General features: G+C 38.6%; 1 protein-coding gene across 1 annotated transcript; it reads right to left on the bottom strand.

Moving 5' to 3' along the window:
- Positions 1 to 12,917: 12,917 nt before the first annotated feature.
- Positions 12,918 to 13,835, bottom strand: LOC123785297 (olfactory receptor 9G1-like). Its single transcript, XM_045787026.2, has one exon. It carries the CDS (start codon positions 13,833 to 13,835, stop codon positions 12,918 to 12,920), a length of 918 nt encoding a protein of 305 aa, XP_045642982.1.
- Between the last annotated feature and the right edge of the window lie 5,823 nt (positions 13,836 to 19,658).

Genomic DNA, 19,658 nt, shown 5'->3' with positions numbered 1-19,658 from the left:
CATTTAATAATAGGAAAGCTTGAGTGTTCTTGGGGGCTTATTCATTTTTTAAGAAAATATTTCTTGTGCCCCAGGTGCCCTCTAGGCATTGGGATACAGCAGTGAGGACAATAAGGCTGACCTTTATTCTACGGAGGCTTTATTTAGAAGGGAGACTATATAATAAATAAATCAATACATGTCAAAATATTTTCAGTTAATATCAGAGATATTAAGAAAAGAAAAATAGATGGTAGGGTGAAAATGAACTGCGAGAAGAGCTAATTAAACTTAGACACTGAGAGGAAAAAGTTGTTTCTTATTTCCCAGCTATATATGGACAAGTTGTTCAAAGTCCACGAGAGATGGGAAAGTCCCTGTGGTTTAGAAGGTGGTGACATTTGAAAGGTGGCAAGATATGTCACCCCCAAATATGCCTTTCTGGCATATTTTTCTCTTTCATTAGTGTAGCTTGTATCATTACTTTTTTTTATTGCCAAATAATATTCCTTTCTATGGATACACCGTATTTTGTTTACCTATTCATCAATTGATATATGTTTTATTGTTTTTACTTTTTGCCAATTATGAACAGTGCTGTTACGAACATCCTTATACAAGTTTTGTATAGACATATGTTTTCATTTATCTTGGGTAGATACCTAGGAGTAGAATTGCTGAGTCACATGGTGCATCCATATTTAATATCCTGGGAAATTACCAAACTGTCTTCCAAATGAATCCTGCCATTTTTCAATCACATCGGCAAAGTACGTGGGTTCCAATTTTTCCTCATCTGATACAAGTTATCATCTTTTTGATTTTAGCAATCCTATTGGGTGTGAAGTGGTATAATACTGTGGTTTTGATTTACATTTTCTTTTTTTTTAAAGGTTTATTTATTTATTTGAGGGGGGTAGGGAGGGTCAGAGGGAGAATGAGAGAGAGAATCTCAATCAGACTTCCTGGTGAGCATGGAGCTGAATGTGGGGCTTGCTTATATAGTCTGAGATCCTGACCTAAGCCAAAATCAGGAGCCAGATGCTTAGTTGACTCAGGCACCAGGCACTCCTTGATTTACATTTTCTTAATGACTAGTGATATTAAGTGTCTTTTCAAGTGCTTATTGACTATCTTCTTTGGAGAAATATATATCAAAATCTTTCGCTCATCATTTTATTAGTTTTTTTGTCTTTTCATTGTTGAACTGTAACACTTCTTATATATTTTGGATACAAGTCTTTTATCAGATATATGATATGCAAATATATTCTCCCATTCTCTGTGTTTTTTACATTCTTGATGATCTCCTTTGATGTACAATAGTTTTTAAGCTAGATAAAGTCCAATTTATCTCTTTCTTCTTGCTTGCTCTTGGTGTCTTATTTAAGAAACGGTTGCCTAACCCAAGTTCACAACAGTTTTCTCTGTTTTATCCAAGTGTTTGAGTTTTAGTTCTTACTAATGATGGTTAATGATCCATTTTGAATTAATTTTTATATATGGTATGAGGTGGGGGTTCAATTTCATTCTTTTGAGTGTGAATATCTAGTCCCAACAGCATTTTGTTGGAAAGACTATATTATTCCCACTGAATTGTCTTGGCATCCTTGTCAAAAAATCAAGTCACCATTGTTTGTTTCTTATTGCCCTTGTAACAAATTACTTCACATGTAATGGCTTTAAACATCACAAATATATTATCTTACAGTTTTGTAGATTAGAAAGAAGTCCAACATGGGTCCAGCTGTGCTGAAATCAAGACGTTGGCAGGGCTGTGTTCCTTTTGGAAGCGCTAAGGGAGGATCCATTTCCTTACCTCTCCTAGCTTCTAGAGGTTGCTCACATTCCTTGGTTCATGGTCCCTCTTCTTCATCTTCAAAGTCAGCACCACTGTATCTCTGTAGCCACATCTTCCTTTGGCTCTCAACTCTTTTGCCTCTCTTTTCACCTTTAAGGACTCTTGTGATTTTATTCAGCCTAGATGATAATCCAGGACAACCTATTTTTTAATTAATTAATTAATCACAAGATTTAATGTACATTGATTCCTAATATGTGGAACATATAAAGATTTTATACTGAATAAATGATATTCATTAAGCCAAAGGAAAAGGAAGAATTTATGTCAAGGTTTTTTTCCTTTTTTTTTTTTAAACAGCATTATCTTGAAATACAAATGTGGATTCTCATCACTGAAAAATCTTTGAAGTTTTTTTTCTTTTTAGTTGCATTTCTTTTCTTTTTTGTCTCTACTCTCTACTGGTAAACACTGTCTAAATCCATCCATATGCAACCATTTCCACATCTTCATTCATGAAACAAATTGTGATCAGGTGCTCTTGTGAAATAGAGCATGACTTTATACATACAGAAACTTGTACATTACCCTCTTTTTTTTGTTTTGTTTTTGGTATTTTATCTGTTTTTGGAGGCGGGAAGATGTGGCCCTAGTGAAAAAATATATAAGATAAAAATAAAAAATTATTTAAATCTACCATTGCTTTATAGTTAACACATCATAAAAAAGAAACTAAAAATTTCGTACAAAAAAGAAAAGAAACAAAAAAAATGAGCGTATGTTTAATGTATAATTTCTATACCCATCACAGCCAATAGGCAGTAAACACTTTTTAACGATTATAGGAATTGTGAAGAACTGTCATTTGGAAGGTCAAACGATAAATAGCAGACATGATGGTAGTGGGGGGACTATCAGGACAATTTATTTTATAAGTGACTTTTTATTTTATTTTGAAGTAAACTCTACCCCCAGTGTGGGGCTTGAACTCATGACCCTGAGATCAAGAGTTGCATGCTCTACTGACTGAGCCAGCCAGTACAATCTATTTTAAAGTCAGGTGATTAGCAACCTTAATTTCCACTTCCCACGTATTCTTTTTTTTATAATAATTTTTTTTTATCATATTATGTTAGTCACCATACAGCACATCCCTAGTTTTTGATGTAAAGTTCCCATGTATTCTAACATCTTCATAGATTCCAGGGATTGGAACATGGGCATTTTTGGGAGATGTTACCCTACCTACCAAACTGTAAGTGTAAGGATTTATTTCTGGGTTCTCCATTCCATTCCACTGATCTTTATGTCCAACTTTATGCCAGTAGTTCACTGTCTTAATTACCGTAACCGTGTTAAGTTTTGAAATTGTCCTTTGGTCTTCTCTTTAAAATACTTCTTATCTTCCTTTAGCCTCCCCATATATTTTAGTTACTCTTGCATAGTTGCTTCTCTTTGTTCAACCTTGTATAAAAACATTTAGGTTTTGTCACTTCTCGAGGTCTTCATTTCCTTGTGAGGGCTCCCATGTCATGTAATATTTATGTTAAATAAATTTGTGTGCTTTTCTCCTGTCAATCTGTCTCCTGCCAATTTAATTCTCAAGCCCAGCCCAAAACCCTGGGGTAAAATGTTGTGTCTCCTACACAGTTTGCCTCCACAATCACAGAGAAAGCTCTCCCCTCAGTTATTGTGAAGAAGCCTTTGGCACATTTATCATAAGTCCCAGGGAGAGAAACACATTGAGAATCAGAGAGAAATTTCAGACTGGAAACCAATAAATTAATTCATCTGGTTATGTCAGGTAACCAAACATATGACATCATTGTAAGTCTTTTGGGTCTAAAAATCTGGGACTTAACATTTTTCTGCAGGTTTATGACTAGCCGTGTACAATGCTTAAAAAGACACTTATCCCAACTTAATATTGTTTGTAATAGTTCTCAATTTTATCACATTGAAAAACTTCCACTTTATAAATAAGCATTTAAAATGCTTTCTTTATAGTCCTAAAATGAAATTTATGGTTAATACAACCTACCTACAAACATATGTGTGTATATGTATATAAAATATCTGATCCTAATTGTAAAAGTGATAAAAAAGAGAAGTAGCTCACAATATAACGATTCCATGTTAATAATTATAGGATTTATTCTAAAATAATGTGAATATTAATATGTAAATCCTGCAATATTTGGTGTAATGGTTATACATGTATGTAGAATCATCACAAATGTATTAGTGATTCAAATATCAAGAGCGGCATTTCCATCAGTGATCAGATTTTTCTGACAAGGTGAATAATTCTTGATAAAATTCCAAACAAAATAAATGATACTCTTCCCTCAATTTTGAATTCCTAGGTGAGTTAGTTTACAGTGTTGCAAAATATAGTGTTTATTGGTAACGTGGAGTAGATTTCAAACGCATAATTATGAAGATCTTTTTTCAGTGCACAAATGTCCATCAAGACACTGGCTGTGGAGGGTGGGACTGCCCCCTAGGTGCAAAACATTTTTCATCCTTGTCTACTGCTTATTAAATGGGCCCTTGATCTTCGTGGCAGTCAAAAATCCAACAGTACATTACGGAAATGTTCCTTAAGGGATGGTGTCCCTCTGTGAAGAAACCACACTACACAGGTTTGCATTTTACTTTGTAACTTACTCTATGGGTCCTCGGGGAATTATGTGAAAAAACAGAAAATACCTGAAGAATATCTGTGAGTGGTAAATTTCTACTTTTCATGGGCGTACAGGATCACTGGAGCCAAGCAGAGATAAGATCCCACTAGGATGTAAATTCCATGAGAGCAGGAATTTTTGTCTGTTTCATTATTATATGTCTAGTGCCTAGAATAATAGCTGGCATATAACAGACACACAATAAATATTGAATGAATGAATGAATGAATGGGGAGCCCTGAGTTGGAAAAAAACAAACCAATAGAAATGATTTTCTGGGTGGCTTCTAATTATGTCATTTTGCTCTTAAACCATCAGCAGAATTGTTTGATATCCCACATGCAATTTCTGGCACCAGTAATCCCTGCCTTGATCTTTGCAAACAGAAATAGGAAGAAACAAAGGAATCTGCCTATAAAAAAAGGCTCACCAAATATTTGTTTGCCTAAATGGAGTGAGTCTGTGAAGATGTTTTTTTCACATGAACAACAGATTTTCCGTCCTCCTATGTCATGATGGGTAGGAAGCATGCCTTTACAATCAGAGCTGAGTGCTCTAACCCAGAGATACCCAGGGTATCATGGAAAAAGCATTTGACTTGCAGGATATTAACAAGGGTTCAAGTTCTCCATCATTAGTCAATATTGTAAAGCCTCAATTTCTTCATATGTAAGGGATAACTTATCTCTCCATAGGGTGGTTTTAAAGAAGATAACTCAAGTATGACTAGGCACAGGGCCTCGTACCTCATAACCACTCAGGTAACCAGTGGTTCTCAAATTCTGTGCCTATTAAGAATCACCTGGCCCAGTCCCAGAATTTCTAATTTAGCAAGCTGTGGGTGGGGCCCAGGAACTTGCTTACAGTAAGGCAGCCCAAGGGCTTGAAATGCAGATTGTCCATAGATCAAGTCTGACAAATGCTGAAATAAATATCATTTATATTCCTCTTTTTCTTTCTTTTATTTTTTTTTAAAGTAGGCTCCACACTCAGCGTGGAGACCAAAGCAGGGCCTTGAACTCATGACCCTGAGATCAAGATCTGAGCTGAGATCAAGAGTCGGGCACTTAACCAACAGAGCCACCAAGGCACCCCCTCAGTTACATTGTTCTTATTCTTTATCATAGAAGTGTGTCTGCCATTACAATGTTGTAAAAACTTGGGGAGTTAAAGATGTGTTGCCTAATGTTATGCAAGAGATGAGCTATGAACAAATCTACGTTGACTGCTAATGCCAGGACAAAAAGCAGCAAAGCATACATTTCCTTGGGTAGAGACTGGCTTGAAGAATTGAGTTCTGTTTTGTTAATCCAACTGCAGTAACCTGGCGGTGCTTGCTAACCAGCGAACCTGTGATTCTTCCTAACGAAAGTTATACTTTTCTATGATAAACTAAATAATGCATTCCCATCCCTAATTACTACAATATAAAGGTTTGTGTTGAGAGATAGGTCCTTTTGTCAGGAGCTCTTCTCAAAAATACCCTATGATGTATCCTTTTTTAAAACATGTCGAACAGAAAGAAATTTAACTTTTTTGGATGGCTTTGGCCTTTAATAATCTCTCGTAATCTCAGCTACTTCAGCCTCTGGCTCCAGCTGTTCTGTAGAAATTAACAAGGCTGTTTCTTTTCTAAGTGGTTCCTGACATTGCTTGTTTGTGCACTTAGTTGTTTCTTTCTTCCTTGTCTTTTTTTATAATATCAGTTGCCTTTTTTGATCTCTGATAGTAAGATACGCTCTTTCTTCTTGTGAACTCGACACTTTCAGAAACTGCAATAGGAAGATGGTGAGGATATTTCAAAGGAAACCCTTTCTTTAGCACTTATGATATCTTACTCCGTACATGACCTTTGTCCTGATGGTGAGGAACAAGTAAAAATTTCCATCTATGTCTAACATCTGGATCAGACAACTTACCTAAAATTCTCAGCAATGCCATCACCTCAACAGAATTCAAATCTGCTTGCCTCAGAAACTTTTATAGCAGTTTCTGGATCCCCAGAGTTGGAGATTCCTGCTACCCCTCAGGATTTCATAAACTTGGGAAATAACCAACCAGACAATTAAAGAGAATTGTGTGTTGACAAATGGGGTATCCTTTAACAATGGAGAATTCTTTTTTCGAGACTACAATTCCCTCGTGAAAATGTAATCAGTCATAATTTGCATTCTCATTTTCTCTTGACTCCTGTAGAAGCTAAACTAGACACATAGTGCACGTGTATTATGTATGTAAATATATGCCATCTACATATACCTGCATATTAAAGCACATTTGCTCAACAATAGGATATTTTCCTTAAATGTTGAATACCTTTCTTTTGTCCTTCCCAATCCATTCTCCACCCTCTGACCCTCCTCTTTGCTCCAGGATACTGAGCTATATTAACTGGATCAGCAGGATCCTTTGATCCTTTGCTCTCTGTCTACTTAATAGGTTTAACCGTGGTTGTCATCAGTGGGGAAGAGATTGAGGTCTGAGCGGTTTTCTCCAGTCTTCTTTCTTGCACAGATGCCACGGCTGGCTGTATCCCTGGATTTAGATCATAGCTCCTACTGCATGATTCATTTCAAAGTTCTCCCTCCATTGCTCATGACCTCTGTGTCTTCATGCACCTTCAAAAATAAAAAAGGGGGGCCCCTGGGTGGCTCAGTTAAGTATCTGCCTTTGGCTCATATCTCAGGGTCTTGGGATCAAGCCCCACATAGGGCTCCCTGCTCAGTGGGGAGTCTACTTCTCCTTTTCCCTCTCTTCTACCTCTCCCCCTCTCCCCTCCCCCTGCTCTGGCTCTCTCTATCTCAAATAAATAAAAAATCTTTAAAAAACTAGAAAAGGTTATAGCTCTCAGAAGTTCTTAGTTCTGAAGTTACTGCACTATTCCTTAGGCATTCTCTATACCACACACATTTCTTTGTAATAATCCCTTTTTAAATCCTCCCCAAACCAATCAGTTTAACTGGCTGTCTGTTACCAGATACTGATCCTAGAAGTAGTACCAGGAGATAATCCAAATGGGATTGGATTGTTCATATATTTGAAGGTTAGACATATAAAACCATCATGGTAGGAAATGGGACAATGGTAATCTACTGCATCCAGTAGCATCAAACTTATTGAAATGATCACAAGTGGCTTCATGGATGAAGGACAGGTCGATGGCAAGGCATTTTTTTTTTCCCCTGTGGCACAGAGGCATGCAATAAATATAATGTGGTGATTTGGCTTCTGCTGCAGTTTAAATCTGGACTGTCTGACTTAAACAAACAGGCACCCAGAAAGCCATATTGCAGTGAATACTCTCTGAGACAAGATGGAAAGAATTATACAGTATGCCATAGCTGGGGGGTAACCAAGTATTTTGTTCAGATGTTTGTGTCAATGTCTCATGGGTTAGGTGGTTTTTCTTTTTTCTTTCTTTTTTCTTTTTTTTTTTTTTTTTTACATATTTTATTTATTTATTTGACAGGGAGAGAGAGACAGCCAGCGAGAGCGGGAACACAAGCAGGGGGAATTGGAGAGGAAGAAGCAGGCTCCCAGCGGAGGAGGGAGCCCAGTGTGGGTCTCGATCCCAGGACCCTGGGATCACACCCTGAGCCGAAGGCAGATGCTTAACGACTGAGCCACCCAGGCACCCCTGGGTTAGGTGGTTCTTAAGGAGTGAGGTAGATGGGAAACCAAGCAAGATGATTTTTGTCTTGTAAAGGAAAGCATTTTATTTTTACTTGGATAAACACTAGCCCAGGATGTTCTACTAGGGCAGTATGACCTCTTATATAATTCTCTGAATTAAGCTAGTGTACAGCCATTGAAAACATAGACTTATGGCAATGCAAGGTCCGTTTGAGGAGGGACCTTGAAACTTAGCCAAGGTATACACTGTATGTCTTCCTCCAAGCCTTCTTATGGATGGCTTGTTGCCGTTGATGAGGGTAATTCCATGTTAGGAAAATGGATGTACCCAGATCTTCTGTGGGTTATTAGATACTGGTTCTGAACTGACACTAATCTACAGAGATGGAAAACACTAGAGGTATATACTTGCCAGTGAGGGTAATGGAAACAATGTAAAAGATAATTTTGGCCTGAATGATCTTTCAGTAGGTCCAATGGGACCAGGTATATAGTCAATCATTATTTACCCAGACCCAGATATAATATTGTTATAGATGTGTAGACAGATACACAGATTGGAACAAGACCCTCATTTTAGTTCTGTCTCTCACCTTTGGAATGAGGGTTAATAGGTTCAAGGTTCAGGTAGAAGTAGAAATTGCTCTGCTAAGGCAGTGAACAAAATCTCAACCTGAGGGGAAGTGCAGAGATTAGTGTTTTCATCAAAGACTTGGAAGATACAAGGGTGGAGATCCCAATTTATCAACCTTTAAGTCATTTTTTTTGGGGGAAAGGGATTGAGGATTTGCAAGGTGGATGTCATGAAAAACATGTTTTACAGTTAGATTGGAGAAAGAATGCAGGAATAGTAACTTTTATCTTGAGAAATAAAATGGAAGGAGTCAGTTTGTGTTGAAAACAGTTTTTATCCTAAAAATCTGTACTGTTGAACAGGCTCACCCTGGCATGAAGCAGTTGTAGCCTTTGAGGAATAAAGAAGTATGTTTTGAGGTCACTGAGTTTGTGGAGGAGGCTGATAGACTGTTATATATTATATTTCTGAAAAGTCATAGACTTTGTCTAGGATATTTTCGTTTTCACACATATGTGCACAATTCTATCCACACATGCATATACTGAGAGGCTGACACTAATTAGGTGGTTGAAGTGACATGCTCTGTGAATGTCAGTCAACCTCTTTCTCCACACACACAGCCTCTTTCTTCTCTTTCTCCTGTCCACGCTCAACAGGCCCATGGTTTTCTTCACCATGACTAATTTCACTATTTCCACTGTTAGGCATCCCAAATGCCAACAATAGAGACACAACTGTGCCTCTGATATGCTATCATTTTCTAGAAGGATTGGTGAACCACTTGGGTAGCAGGGTGATTAGATTACACATTTTTTACTAATCTAAAATTACAGAGCTAATGACTCTCTTTCCAGGAATAACCACATTTTGGGAGATTTATTTGATTTACATATCCATTTGCCTACCACTCTGTCTTGCCAGCACCTGCAGATGTAGACATACATCATGCCTTTTTCATGAACATGGTATCCCACCAAACATCACCTCTACCAAGAAATACATGAGGTGGCAAAGGAATAGTAACTAGCTCCTCCAAACCACAGAAATAATTGGTTTTACTTTTTGCCCTATCATTCAGAAGTGATTGGCCTGATCAAATCATGGAAGGGATTTATGAAAACTCAGTCATGGTTTTTGAGGTGTCCTCTAAGTAGGCTGCATGCTTGAAAACAGCAGCCAATGTAAGGCTCCATTTCTCTTAGGTGAAATGTACATGTCTATGAGCCAGGAGGACGAGGTTGGCATGGAGCCTGTAGTGGCAGGAAAGTGAGCCTTCAAAGCTCCAAGTACAGGGAGTATAATTGTGCAAAGGTCCTAGCTGCTGATCTTTGAAATACATTTCCCCATTTGTGTCACAGTCATGCTTCCCACAGACTGCTCCCAGCTAATGACTGAGCACAGCAGGGATACCAAGGCAGGACCATGCTTCTTAGGCACTGGATTGGTGGCTAATTTTAGCTCAAGTACCTACCTTGCAGACCCTACCAGAAACTGAACAATGGTGCAGGATGCTTTTGCCCATCCTTCCTTCCCTCTCTTCTTCACGTGTGCTCAGACTTGCCTCATGATTTAGTGGCACTTCTTGCTTCTTCTGGCTCCCTCTCCATTTTCTCTTACACAGACACAACTGTTTCCCCTAATAAAATCCTTGCACTTTTAATTGCACCTTAGTGTCTTCTTTTTGGAGGACCCTGACTACTACAGCCTCTTTTACTATTACATCAAACACCATGAGAACATAATTTCCCTACCCATAAAATTATTAAGCTCAGTTTATTTGGAGTCAATGTGCACAAGGTTGGAATGTTCCAAATGAAAACCCCCAATGCTCTGATTAATTGGGATCTGGGCCTGTACTCTGGCCATGTTGGGCTCCTCATGCATTGATCTAACAGGGGTCACTGCTTTGGGTGGGGTGATTGACCTCAATCACCAGGGAGAAATTAGTTAGTGCTAAAAATGAGATCAAGAAGAATTATGTTTGGAACCCAGGGGATTGAGCACTATACTTCACAGTATTCCTTTGGCCTATTCTTTGAAAGGAAAAGTACTGCAACCAAATAAAAACAAGATGATCAAAGACTCAGACCTAATACTAAGAAAATATGGACACCTTACCAGGTAATTCTGATCTAACTGAGGTGTTGAGAAAGAATGAATGATCCAGAGTTACACAAGAAGCAGACAGAGGGTGGACATTTAAAAAATGTTTAATTTAGTAAAACTTAAATATACAAGTAGTACAACTTAGAAAAAAACTTTCTTTCAAACTTCAATCTTCATTTGTGATTTGAGCCGTTCAATTCCCTTAGGACTTTACAGTGTAATTAATTACAATTAATCTGGGAGATTCTGTTCAATGCTGCACAACAAACCTGGAAGTGAAGGAAGTGTTCCCAACTGTGATTAAAAAACTTACTGCCAATCTTACAACTTAAATGTATTCTAAATGTTTTCTAAAACATCAGTGTCACAAGTTTAATTACATTTGTGTTATGTACTTACTTATTTTTACATCTTCTAAGATTATTCTTAGCTATACTTTATCTTCTTACTAAGGTCTTACTAAGTTATTTAGACTTGACTCTGGAGTTGAGATAACTTTTCCATACACAACGTAATATGCCTCCATACTTTGGACAATGAAAGTTACAGTATCTGGGTAGACATTCATAATTATTTCAATTAGGATTTGATTGCTCTTCCTAAAAGAATTGAAATAGCAGTTTCCAATAAGCAATTTGAGCATCTCTATTGTGGTAAAAATCAGTATTTATGATATTAGGATGTTTTAAGAAGGTTATTACACCAGTGTTACTTTTTGTAACTGATGTTTCCCTCTGGCATGATTTATTTTATATTTTCGCTTAAGCAACATTAAACATATGATTTTCTGCCAATGTGGAACACCAATTAGATCTGTTCATAGTACTTAAAAATAGCATGTTTTATTGGAATTTTACTATTATTCGTGGGAAATACAGATCTTTTAGAAAACGGGAGTCTGAGTTGGCATGAATAGAACCGTTTTAGAAGACTGTCTAAATCAAAAATTTTGGAATTCCACTGTTGTGTTCTGTCTCTATTGGGGTACTATGTTTTACAACTAATACTGATTACATATCTTGGATTTACTTTATGGATTAATGTGTATTATTGCTAGTGTTGATGAGTCTTTCCCACTCTGTGTGGAGCTCCTACATTTTGGGAGACTACTTGCTTGAATTTCACTTTCTTGTCGTGTCTGTTTGTTAGTTTACTATTGCTTTTAGCAGTAAAACATATTCATGTTTTATTGATATGAACTATATTTTCATTGCCTCACTTTTAAAAATCAAAATTAAATGCAACTCCTCATACTTACACTTTTGTTGTATCACCACCTGTGTGTATCACCTATACGGATTTTCCTCTTTTGAGGAATGGGTAGTCATAGACTTTAATGTCTCAAGTTGTTTCATCTCTGTAGTTATTATTCTTTATCCTAACAATTGTGTTTTGATGCTCAGATTGTCAGAATTTGGATGTAGAAGACCTTGCAAGTTTACCCTTGTAAAAGAAAGGAGGAACTCAGGGAGTTACAGTGATTTACAAAGATCATATCTATGGAAACTTGACTGATTTTTCCTTAACTGAGAGGCATATGTAAGAAAAAGAGATTGGAGGGAGCATGCGTGCCCAGTCTAGTCGTACCAAGTTCTTTCATGGGTGCCTCTGGATCTTTGTGATAATGCTTCTGGGGATAAAGTGTGCCTATAAAAAGGGTTAAGAAACCCTGTTAAGGAAATAGAAAAGGATAATTTCAACCAATTAACTTCATAAGAAAATGCTAAAACTTAACTCAGTCAATTTGTTCCTACCTTTTTTTTTTAGGAAAAAACAATATAGATACTATTCTGTATATGTCAATCAGCCATAAATATTCTCATGCAAGGGGAGTGGGCTGTTGTGTCACATTATGGAGCTGGAGAAGACTTTTTGGTTTTCAGTGTTATTTGTTTTAAAAAAGAGTAACATGAAATTCAATACAAATTCTTAAATTTTATATTTAAATTCTATCCCCTAAATTGCTTTAATCTTCTCTTATGTCCTTAAACTGTCTTGTATCAAGATTGTAAATTCTTTAACTTTCATTGAAAGAATTCTTAATCATGATGGGATGCAATGGTAGCTCTTCTTGAAATAAAATAAGCTGGTCAAAAATTGTCTCTGCATCTCTGTAGAAGGAGAGAACCTAGATTTATTTAATGAGTTTATTCAGAGCCTCTTTCACATCCTTATTCCTCAGGCTATAGATCATGGGATTCAACATGGGGAACACCACAGTGTAAAAGGTAGAAACTATTTTATCCGTGTCCAAAGAATAGCTAGATCGGGGACGAGCGTAGATGTAGAGAATGGAGCCATAGTACAAGGTGACAGAGACCAGGTGGGAGGAACACGTGGAGAAGGCTTTGAGGCGGCCCTGGGTGGAACGGATCCTCAAGATGGTGGCAATGATGAACAGGTAGGAGGCCAGGATCAGCACCGTGGGGGTGATGACATTGGAGGCCAGGATGATGTACAGCACAGTCTGATAGCCATCTTTCCTGCCACAAGCCAACTTCACCAAGGGAAGCAAATCACAGAAAAAGTCATCAATGACATTGCCACTACAGAAGTTCAAGGCAAAAGTTCTCTTGGTGAGGATGGAAGAGTTAATAAAGCCACCAAGGTAGGAGGATGTTACCAAAAATGCACATAGCTTTATAGACATAGCCTGAGAATAGAGCAGTGGCTTTGAGATGGCCATGTAGCGGTCATAAGCCATGGCAGCCAACAGGTAACACTCACTGTATGCCAGTCCAGCAGAGAAGAAGAACTGACATACACAGCCAGCAAAGGAGATGCTTTTGTCTTCAGAGATGCAGGTCACCAGGATCTTTGGGGTGTAGACAGAGGAATACCAGAGATCCAGAAAAGACAGATTTCCAATGAAGAAATACATGGGTGTGTGCAGCCGGGAGTCATTACAGATCAACACCATGAGGGTGGAATTTGCAACCACAGTCAGAGAGTACACACCAAGAAATACCACAAACAGGACCAGTTGCATCACTGTGTCTGTTGTGAAGCCCACCAGGATGAACTCAGTCACTGTATAATTGCTTCTCTCCATGGCTCACTTAAAAGGAGAGAAAATGAGATTTCAGCTTGTTTCGTTGTGCTGAATAAATAGAAAATATGCTAAATGAAATAAAATTATATAAACTGGAGTTTTGTTTATCATTTTTATATTTTAACACCTGATCATTTTATTTCCCTTGATTCCAGACTCACTACTTAACATGTCTTACAGGAGATCTAGTGTGCATTTCAAGAAAAACTGACTTCTAACAATCCTTCTTCAGCCTGCTTTTCTCTCAGACTTCTCCACTGCAGGAAATGGTGTTACCCCAGTTTAGGGGAAATCATTGGCTCTTCTTGACTCCTTCTGACTTTGACATTTTAACTGACTAATCAGCAACACCTTGATTCTATGCTCACAACATATTTGGACCCTGACCAGTGTTTCCCTGCTCTGGTGGTTCTGCCCCAGGCTAAAACTACTGTGGTTTGCCATGGGTGTTGTCACGGAGGCTCTAAGGGTCTCCTAGTTTCCTTTCTCTGTCTATCCTTAGCCCAGCTGGGTCTCTGAACAAGGTAGGCAGAGTGATCCTGTTAAAAATCGGTTAGATCATGTTACTCTTGTGCTTCCAGCACTCCAGTGACTTCTCAGCTACCAGAGTAAAGCCAAGGTCCCAGCAAACATGGACAAGCAAATTGCCTCTCTGCTTCTGACTCCTACTGTCTACTCCAGCCATGCCATCCTCCTCTCAATTCTTAGAATAAATAGGGGTGCTCTGACCCTTTGGAGTTTTTCCCCGCCATGGGCAGGATGCTCTTCCTCAAGTATGTTTTTAGCAAACTCTCTCATATTTTTCAAGTCTGAATTGCCACATCTTACCCCTTTTCAGGTGTTCCTCATCACCACATTCCAATCTACTTTCCTGGCATTTCTTGTACCCCTTTTCTGCTTTATCATTCTTCCTAGCACTGCTCATTATCTAATATTATCTACATCAAATTAACTTAACTTATTTTCTTCTCTCTTCGCTAGAGTGTTGATAAAAAAAGAAAAGAAAGGAAAGAAATAACATGCCTTCGAAAGAGTGCTTTGAGGCCTGGGACAACAAACCAAGCTTTAATTATAGTTTCAACATATCCCAGGAATGTGACCTTATAATAGTCAATGTGAAATGGCCTGATCAGCACTAGGGAGGTCATCTGCGTGATCAAAGCCCTGTTTCCCTCTTTATCCCCAAAAGATGTTCTGGCCTGAAATAATCCTTTCTTTTCTTCTGCTAATAAATTCCTTGCTCCACTCTCCTTTCTACTCAAATGTTCCATTCCATACAACTCCCAATCCCTCTACTTGCCAGATGGGTTGCTGGTTGATTCATGAATCACTTGATAAAGCCAATTAGATCTTCACCTTTACTGGACTGAACTTTGTTTCTCAACAATATACCCTTTCCCCTTGCTTTTGAATTCAGGTGCTGTCACAGGTAAGGACCTTGTACATGTGGGGTCAGACAAATGCTTCTAAGTAGTACTCAAATCATCTGGCAGAGTCCTGTTTCTCACATGTACAGCCAACCTGATTATGAACACAGAAATGTCTACTCACCTTGCCCAGGACCAAGCACTTGCCTGAAACTCACAGTCACAGCCAACAAAGGACCACACTGTGGATCCAAATATCTTATACTTGCTCAGGTTCCCCAGTGTATTTGATTCCTTAAGCACCCCAGGGGTTCATAACTTTGGAAGTGCCTAAAGGGCAATTAATCAAAAAGTGTGTTAACGTGATTTAGGAGATTCTTCGTGCTCAATGCAAGAAAAAAGAGGATGATTTTTAAAGTAAGAAAAATTATTGTGATATTTTGAGAAAGTACTCTTTGCAAAAGACCTTCCTGGAAACTGTATTTGAATGCCAAACAATTCTGTGGAGTACATATTGCAATTTCAATCACAGACAAGAAAACAGATTCAGAGCATTTAATGAACTTTCCAAAGAAAACCCAGAAGTAAATGCAGTCAGGATTCAAACCCAAGGCAGCCTGTGTTTCCACAGGTGGAAAGGGGAAAGCTTCACAGTGTAGTGGGATATTTGTCCCCCAGAGGACCTTTTGGCTAGGGATGCCTACATTGCTTCACGTGAACTCTGCTCACTCACATATACACACACGGCTCATTTATACCCCAAACGATGTTCACTTGTGAGGTATTTACACTTGCTATTCATTCTCTTCAAATTCTTCTTTTATCTCCCTTAGCTGTTCAAAATGTATCACCATCTCAGAAACATCTTCCCTGATCACCCCCGTCAGAATTATGCCCCGTCCACCCCCCAGCACTGTCTATCCCCTGCCTTGCTTTACTCTCCAGTGTACTTATCACCTGGGGTACCATATAATCCACTACTTTATTTCCTGTCTCCTCCCAATGGGATATGAATATAAGAAAGGCATGTCCTGTGGCTTGTTTTGTTCACTGCTGGTTGTCAATCCCTAAAATAGTATCTGCCACAGAGGAGGCATGAATAATATTTGCTGAATAGATGAATAGATGGACAGCCCTCATTCTTCAGAGGCATGTCAACGAAATCCACATTCTGGTCTGCCCCAGTGATGGCATTTGCAAGGACTTCTTTGTTATTTCACCGTACTGGCAATAACAGAAATCTCTGAGTATTCTGTGCTAGTCCCGGGCATGCACAAGAAAAACTATGGACAAATCCTCAAAGATAACAAAGTCTGAACACTGAAATATACACACTAATTGAATTTCAAAATAGAGTATATTTGTGGGGAAGGTTGTTTCCATTTGAACAGAAGATTCTTTCATGTTGAAGAGCTATGAGGAACCATATCTTTGAAACAAAGGCGTTCAAGATTGGTGGGCAGTCCAAGCTGAGACAGCACTGGGCCTTAGAGATTATGACAGGGGTTCAAGATCAATCTGACTTCTTAAAACTGTCAGAAGACCTTACACAACTTACTCAATTGTGTTAAATCTTGTAAAAGAAGAATAATAATTGTAACTACTTGAGAGGGCTGTTGGAGAGATTGAAGGATATGTTTCTAAACTAGTATTGGAGGACTGGACATATGAACGATACTCATGCCATCAGCGGCCCTCTAATTTAAAGAGTGCAAGTATCACCTGCCATGGAGCTCAGGCTGTAGCTTCTTGCTCCTTGTCCCTTCTAGATTCTAAATTGAGTAAGTCAGTTTCAAGGAATGTTAGAATGCCATTATTAGACCTTATTAGGACTGTTATAGAATGATAGCAGTCCTACTTTACAGAGGTGTGGCGATTAAAGGAACTAACGTACATTTGCATACAGGTGTTTTGCAGGAGAGTCTATTTTGGGAAGCAGCGTGGACTCCTTAGCATGAGATCCAGGGTCAGACAGACCTGAGATGAATTCTGTTCCCAACTCTTTATAAACTGGTCACCTTGGAACATTTAGTTATTCCCCCTGAGAATCAATTTCATCATGGGTGGTATCATGCACTTTTCATCTGAAAGAACACATTTCTATAAGATTGTGGGGCTACTTACTAGACACAATGTATCTTTAAGGAGATTAGGAGGGTATTTGACATCTAAAATGGCTATTATGTGTTGAGCATTAACTATTTTGTTGGTTATTAATGTCATATGATCGTGAATCTACAATTGTTAATATTATGCAAAAGAGTGGACATAAGAAAATTGATGGCAACATAGTCCCTTTTTACCTTTGCTGTTTTCCTCTGCTAGTCAAGCATACTCTCCTTTGTCCTCTCTTGATGACTGTGATTGTTGTTTCTGTTGACTTCTTTATTTCTCTGTCTTATATACCATGGTTTTAAGAATAATTATGGATGTTTTTGGGTCATTGTATCTTTGGGAACCTGAACTCTGTGGATCTTGGAAACAGTCTAATCCACAACCCGGACATGCAGAACAAACTAGTGCTCATAGTTTTCCATTGTGTTTCCCTGGAGACTGAAACATGGATGCTAGGTCAGAGGTTCAAGTGTTACTTTAAGAAAGGAATTCTGTGGGCTACCCTGGGTGGTACATTCTGTTAAGTGTCTGCCTTCAGCTCAGATCATGCTCTCAGGGCCCTGGGATGGAGCCCTGTGTCAGGCTTCCTGCCCAGGGAGGTGTTTGCTTCTCTGTCTCCCACTGCCCCTCCCCCTGCTCGTGGTTGCTCTTTCTCTCTCTCTCCCTCTCTCTCCCAAATAAACCAATAAAATCTTTAAAACAAGAAAAAAGGAAAAGAAAGAATTCTCTGATGGCTAGACTTACCCAGAGGCTATGGCAAGCTGTCAGTAATGATAAGCTGTTGTATAAAATTCTTTTTAAAGGTGACTCCCCCTGGTCCCCCACCCCCGCCAGAAGGGAAACATCCATTTTAAAAGAAATTACACTTGTCATGGTTTATTTTGAGCCTGAGTCTAGATAGTTTTCTTAGTCTGCTTCTAGAGCTCTTGAGGTCGACACAAAAATTTACTTTTTTTGGTGTCGATTGTAGAGTTTTATTTTCCATTCCTTCATTTATTGCAAACACCATAAATAGAAGAAAAAGCTAAGCTGTGCTTTCTTCCTCTCAGCTGTTGCAGAAACTGCTATAAGATGTTGGTAAGACATGAATAGGAGGCTTTGGACCTTCTGCCATATAATAGAATGTAAACGGCTGTTGACGTGTTGTGGGATAAAACCAAGTTTCTATGCCACGAGTCATACCTAAATCCCACAACTTAACCAACAATCATGGCAAGACCTCACTCCAACATTCTAATATTCAAGTCAACTAGTTCCAGAATCTTCTATAAGAGTTAGTAGATCCTGTTGAAAAGAAAACCACAGGCCCAGTTGGAGTCACTTACGGTAATTAAAGCCCCATGTCAGCAAACCAAGACTTGATACCTAAGCTAACTGTCGTTTCAACCCCACTGCCCCACCATCGGTAGGTCACCTTTAACTAGTCAACATGGAGTTACCTAGTGAGATACTCCTCCAGATAGATTCCTTCCATTCCGCTTAGGAAGGACACCTTGCCTAGAACAATGTATTCTTTGCTGATAACTTCCTTTTCCACCCCTTTTCTTCCTTTAAACACTTTCTCTTTTCTACAGCTTGACAGAGCTCTTTTCTATTTGCTAGATGGGATGCTGCCCACTTCATGAATCACTTAATAAAGCCAATTTGATCTTTTAAATTACTCAGTTCAATTTTTGTTGTTTAACAATCCCAAGGGTTTTATATCCACTGGAATTCCTCATGGCTTTGTAGCTTGGGGGAATGGCAAAGAAGACAATTAAACAAAGCTACGCATTGACAAAGTCAGGTCAGCCTTATTTAGGAAAGACTCAGAAAGGTTTTCTTTAGAGACTGTGATTCCGCAGTGATAGATGTGTTTAACCATAATTTTCCTTTGCGTTCTGTATCTTTTGCTGAATATAAATAAATTAATAAATATGCACATATATACAGTTGAGTACTGATAAACATATAGGTACTGGTTTTGTAAGCAGCAAGAGTTAGGTTCCCTAGGACACAAAACACAGGCATAGCTTTCTTGACAGAAGGAAAGTCATTTTAGACCCCTGGCCATCATGTGAAAGTGTTAAGAACAGTTATTATCAGGCCAGGAGGTAACCTAATCATAACGGAACAATAAAATGGTGGTAAAACTCCCAGTGCTGATTCAAGAGGGAAGATTGCCTTGATGTATTTTCTTGAGTTATCTTTGCAGGATCTAAACCCCTCTGAGCACCCAGATACTAGAGCAGCGGGGGTCAGAGAATTGACAATGCTGATCCCTGCGGGCTCTTGTGACTTTGACCTGGACTCAGTCACCTTAAGGTTGCCACCTGCCCCAATTCTATGCTAAAGTTCCCAT

This window comes from Ursus americanus, chromosome 24, assembly GCF_024610735.1.
Source record: "Ursus americanus isolate L20-20 chromosome 24, mUrsAme1.1.p, whole genome shotgun sequence".
Taxonomy (NCBI): domain Eukaryota; kingdom Metazoa; phylum Chordata; class Mammalia; order Carnivora; family Ursidae; genus Ursus; species Ursus americanus.
The sequence above is the reverse complement of the archived record's forward strand: the minus strand, read 5'-3'. Positions and strand labels throughout refer to the sequence as shown.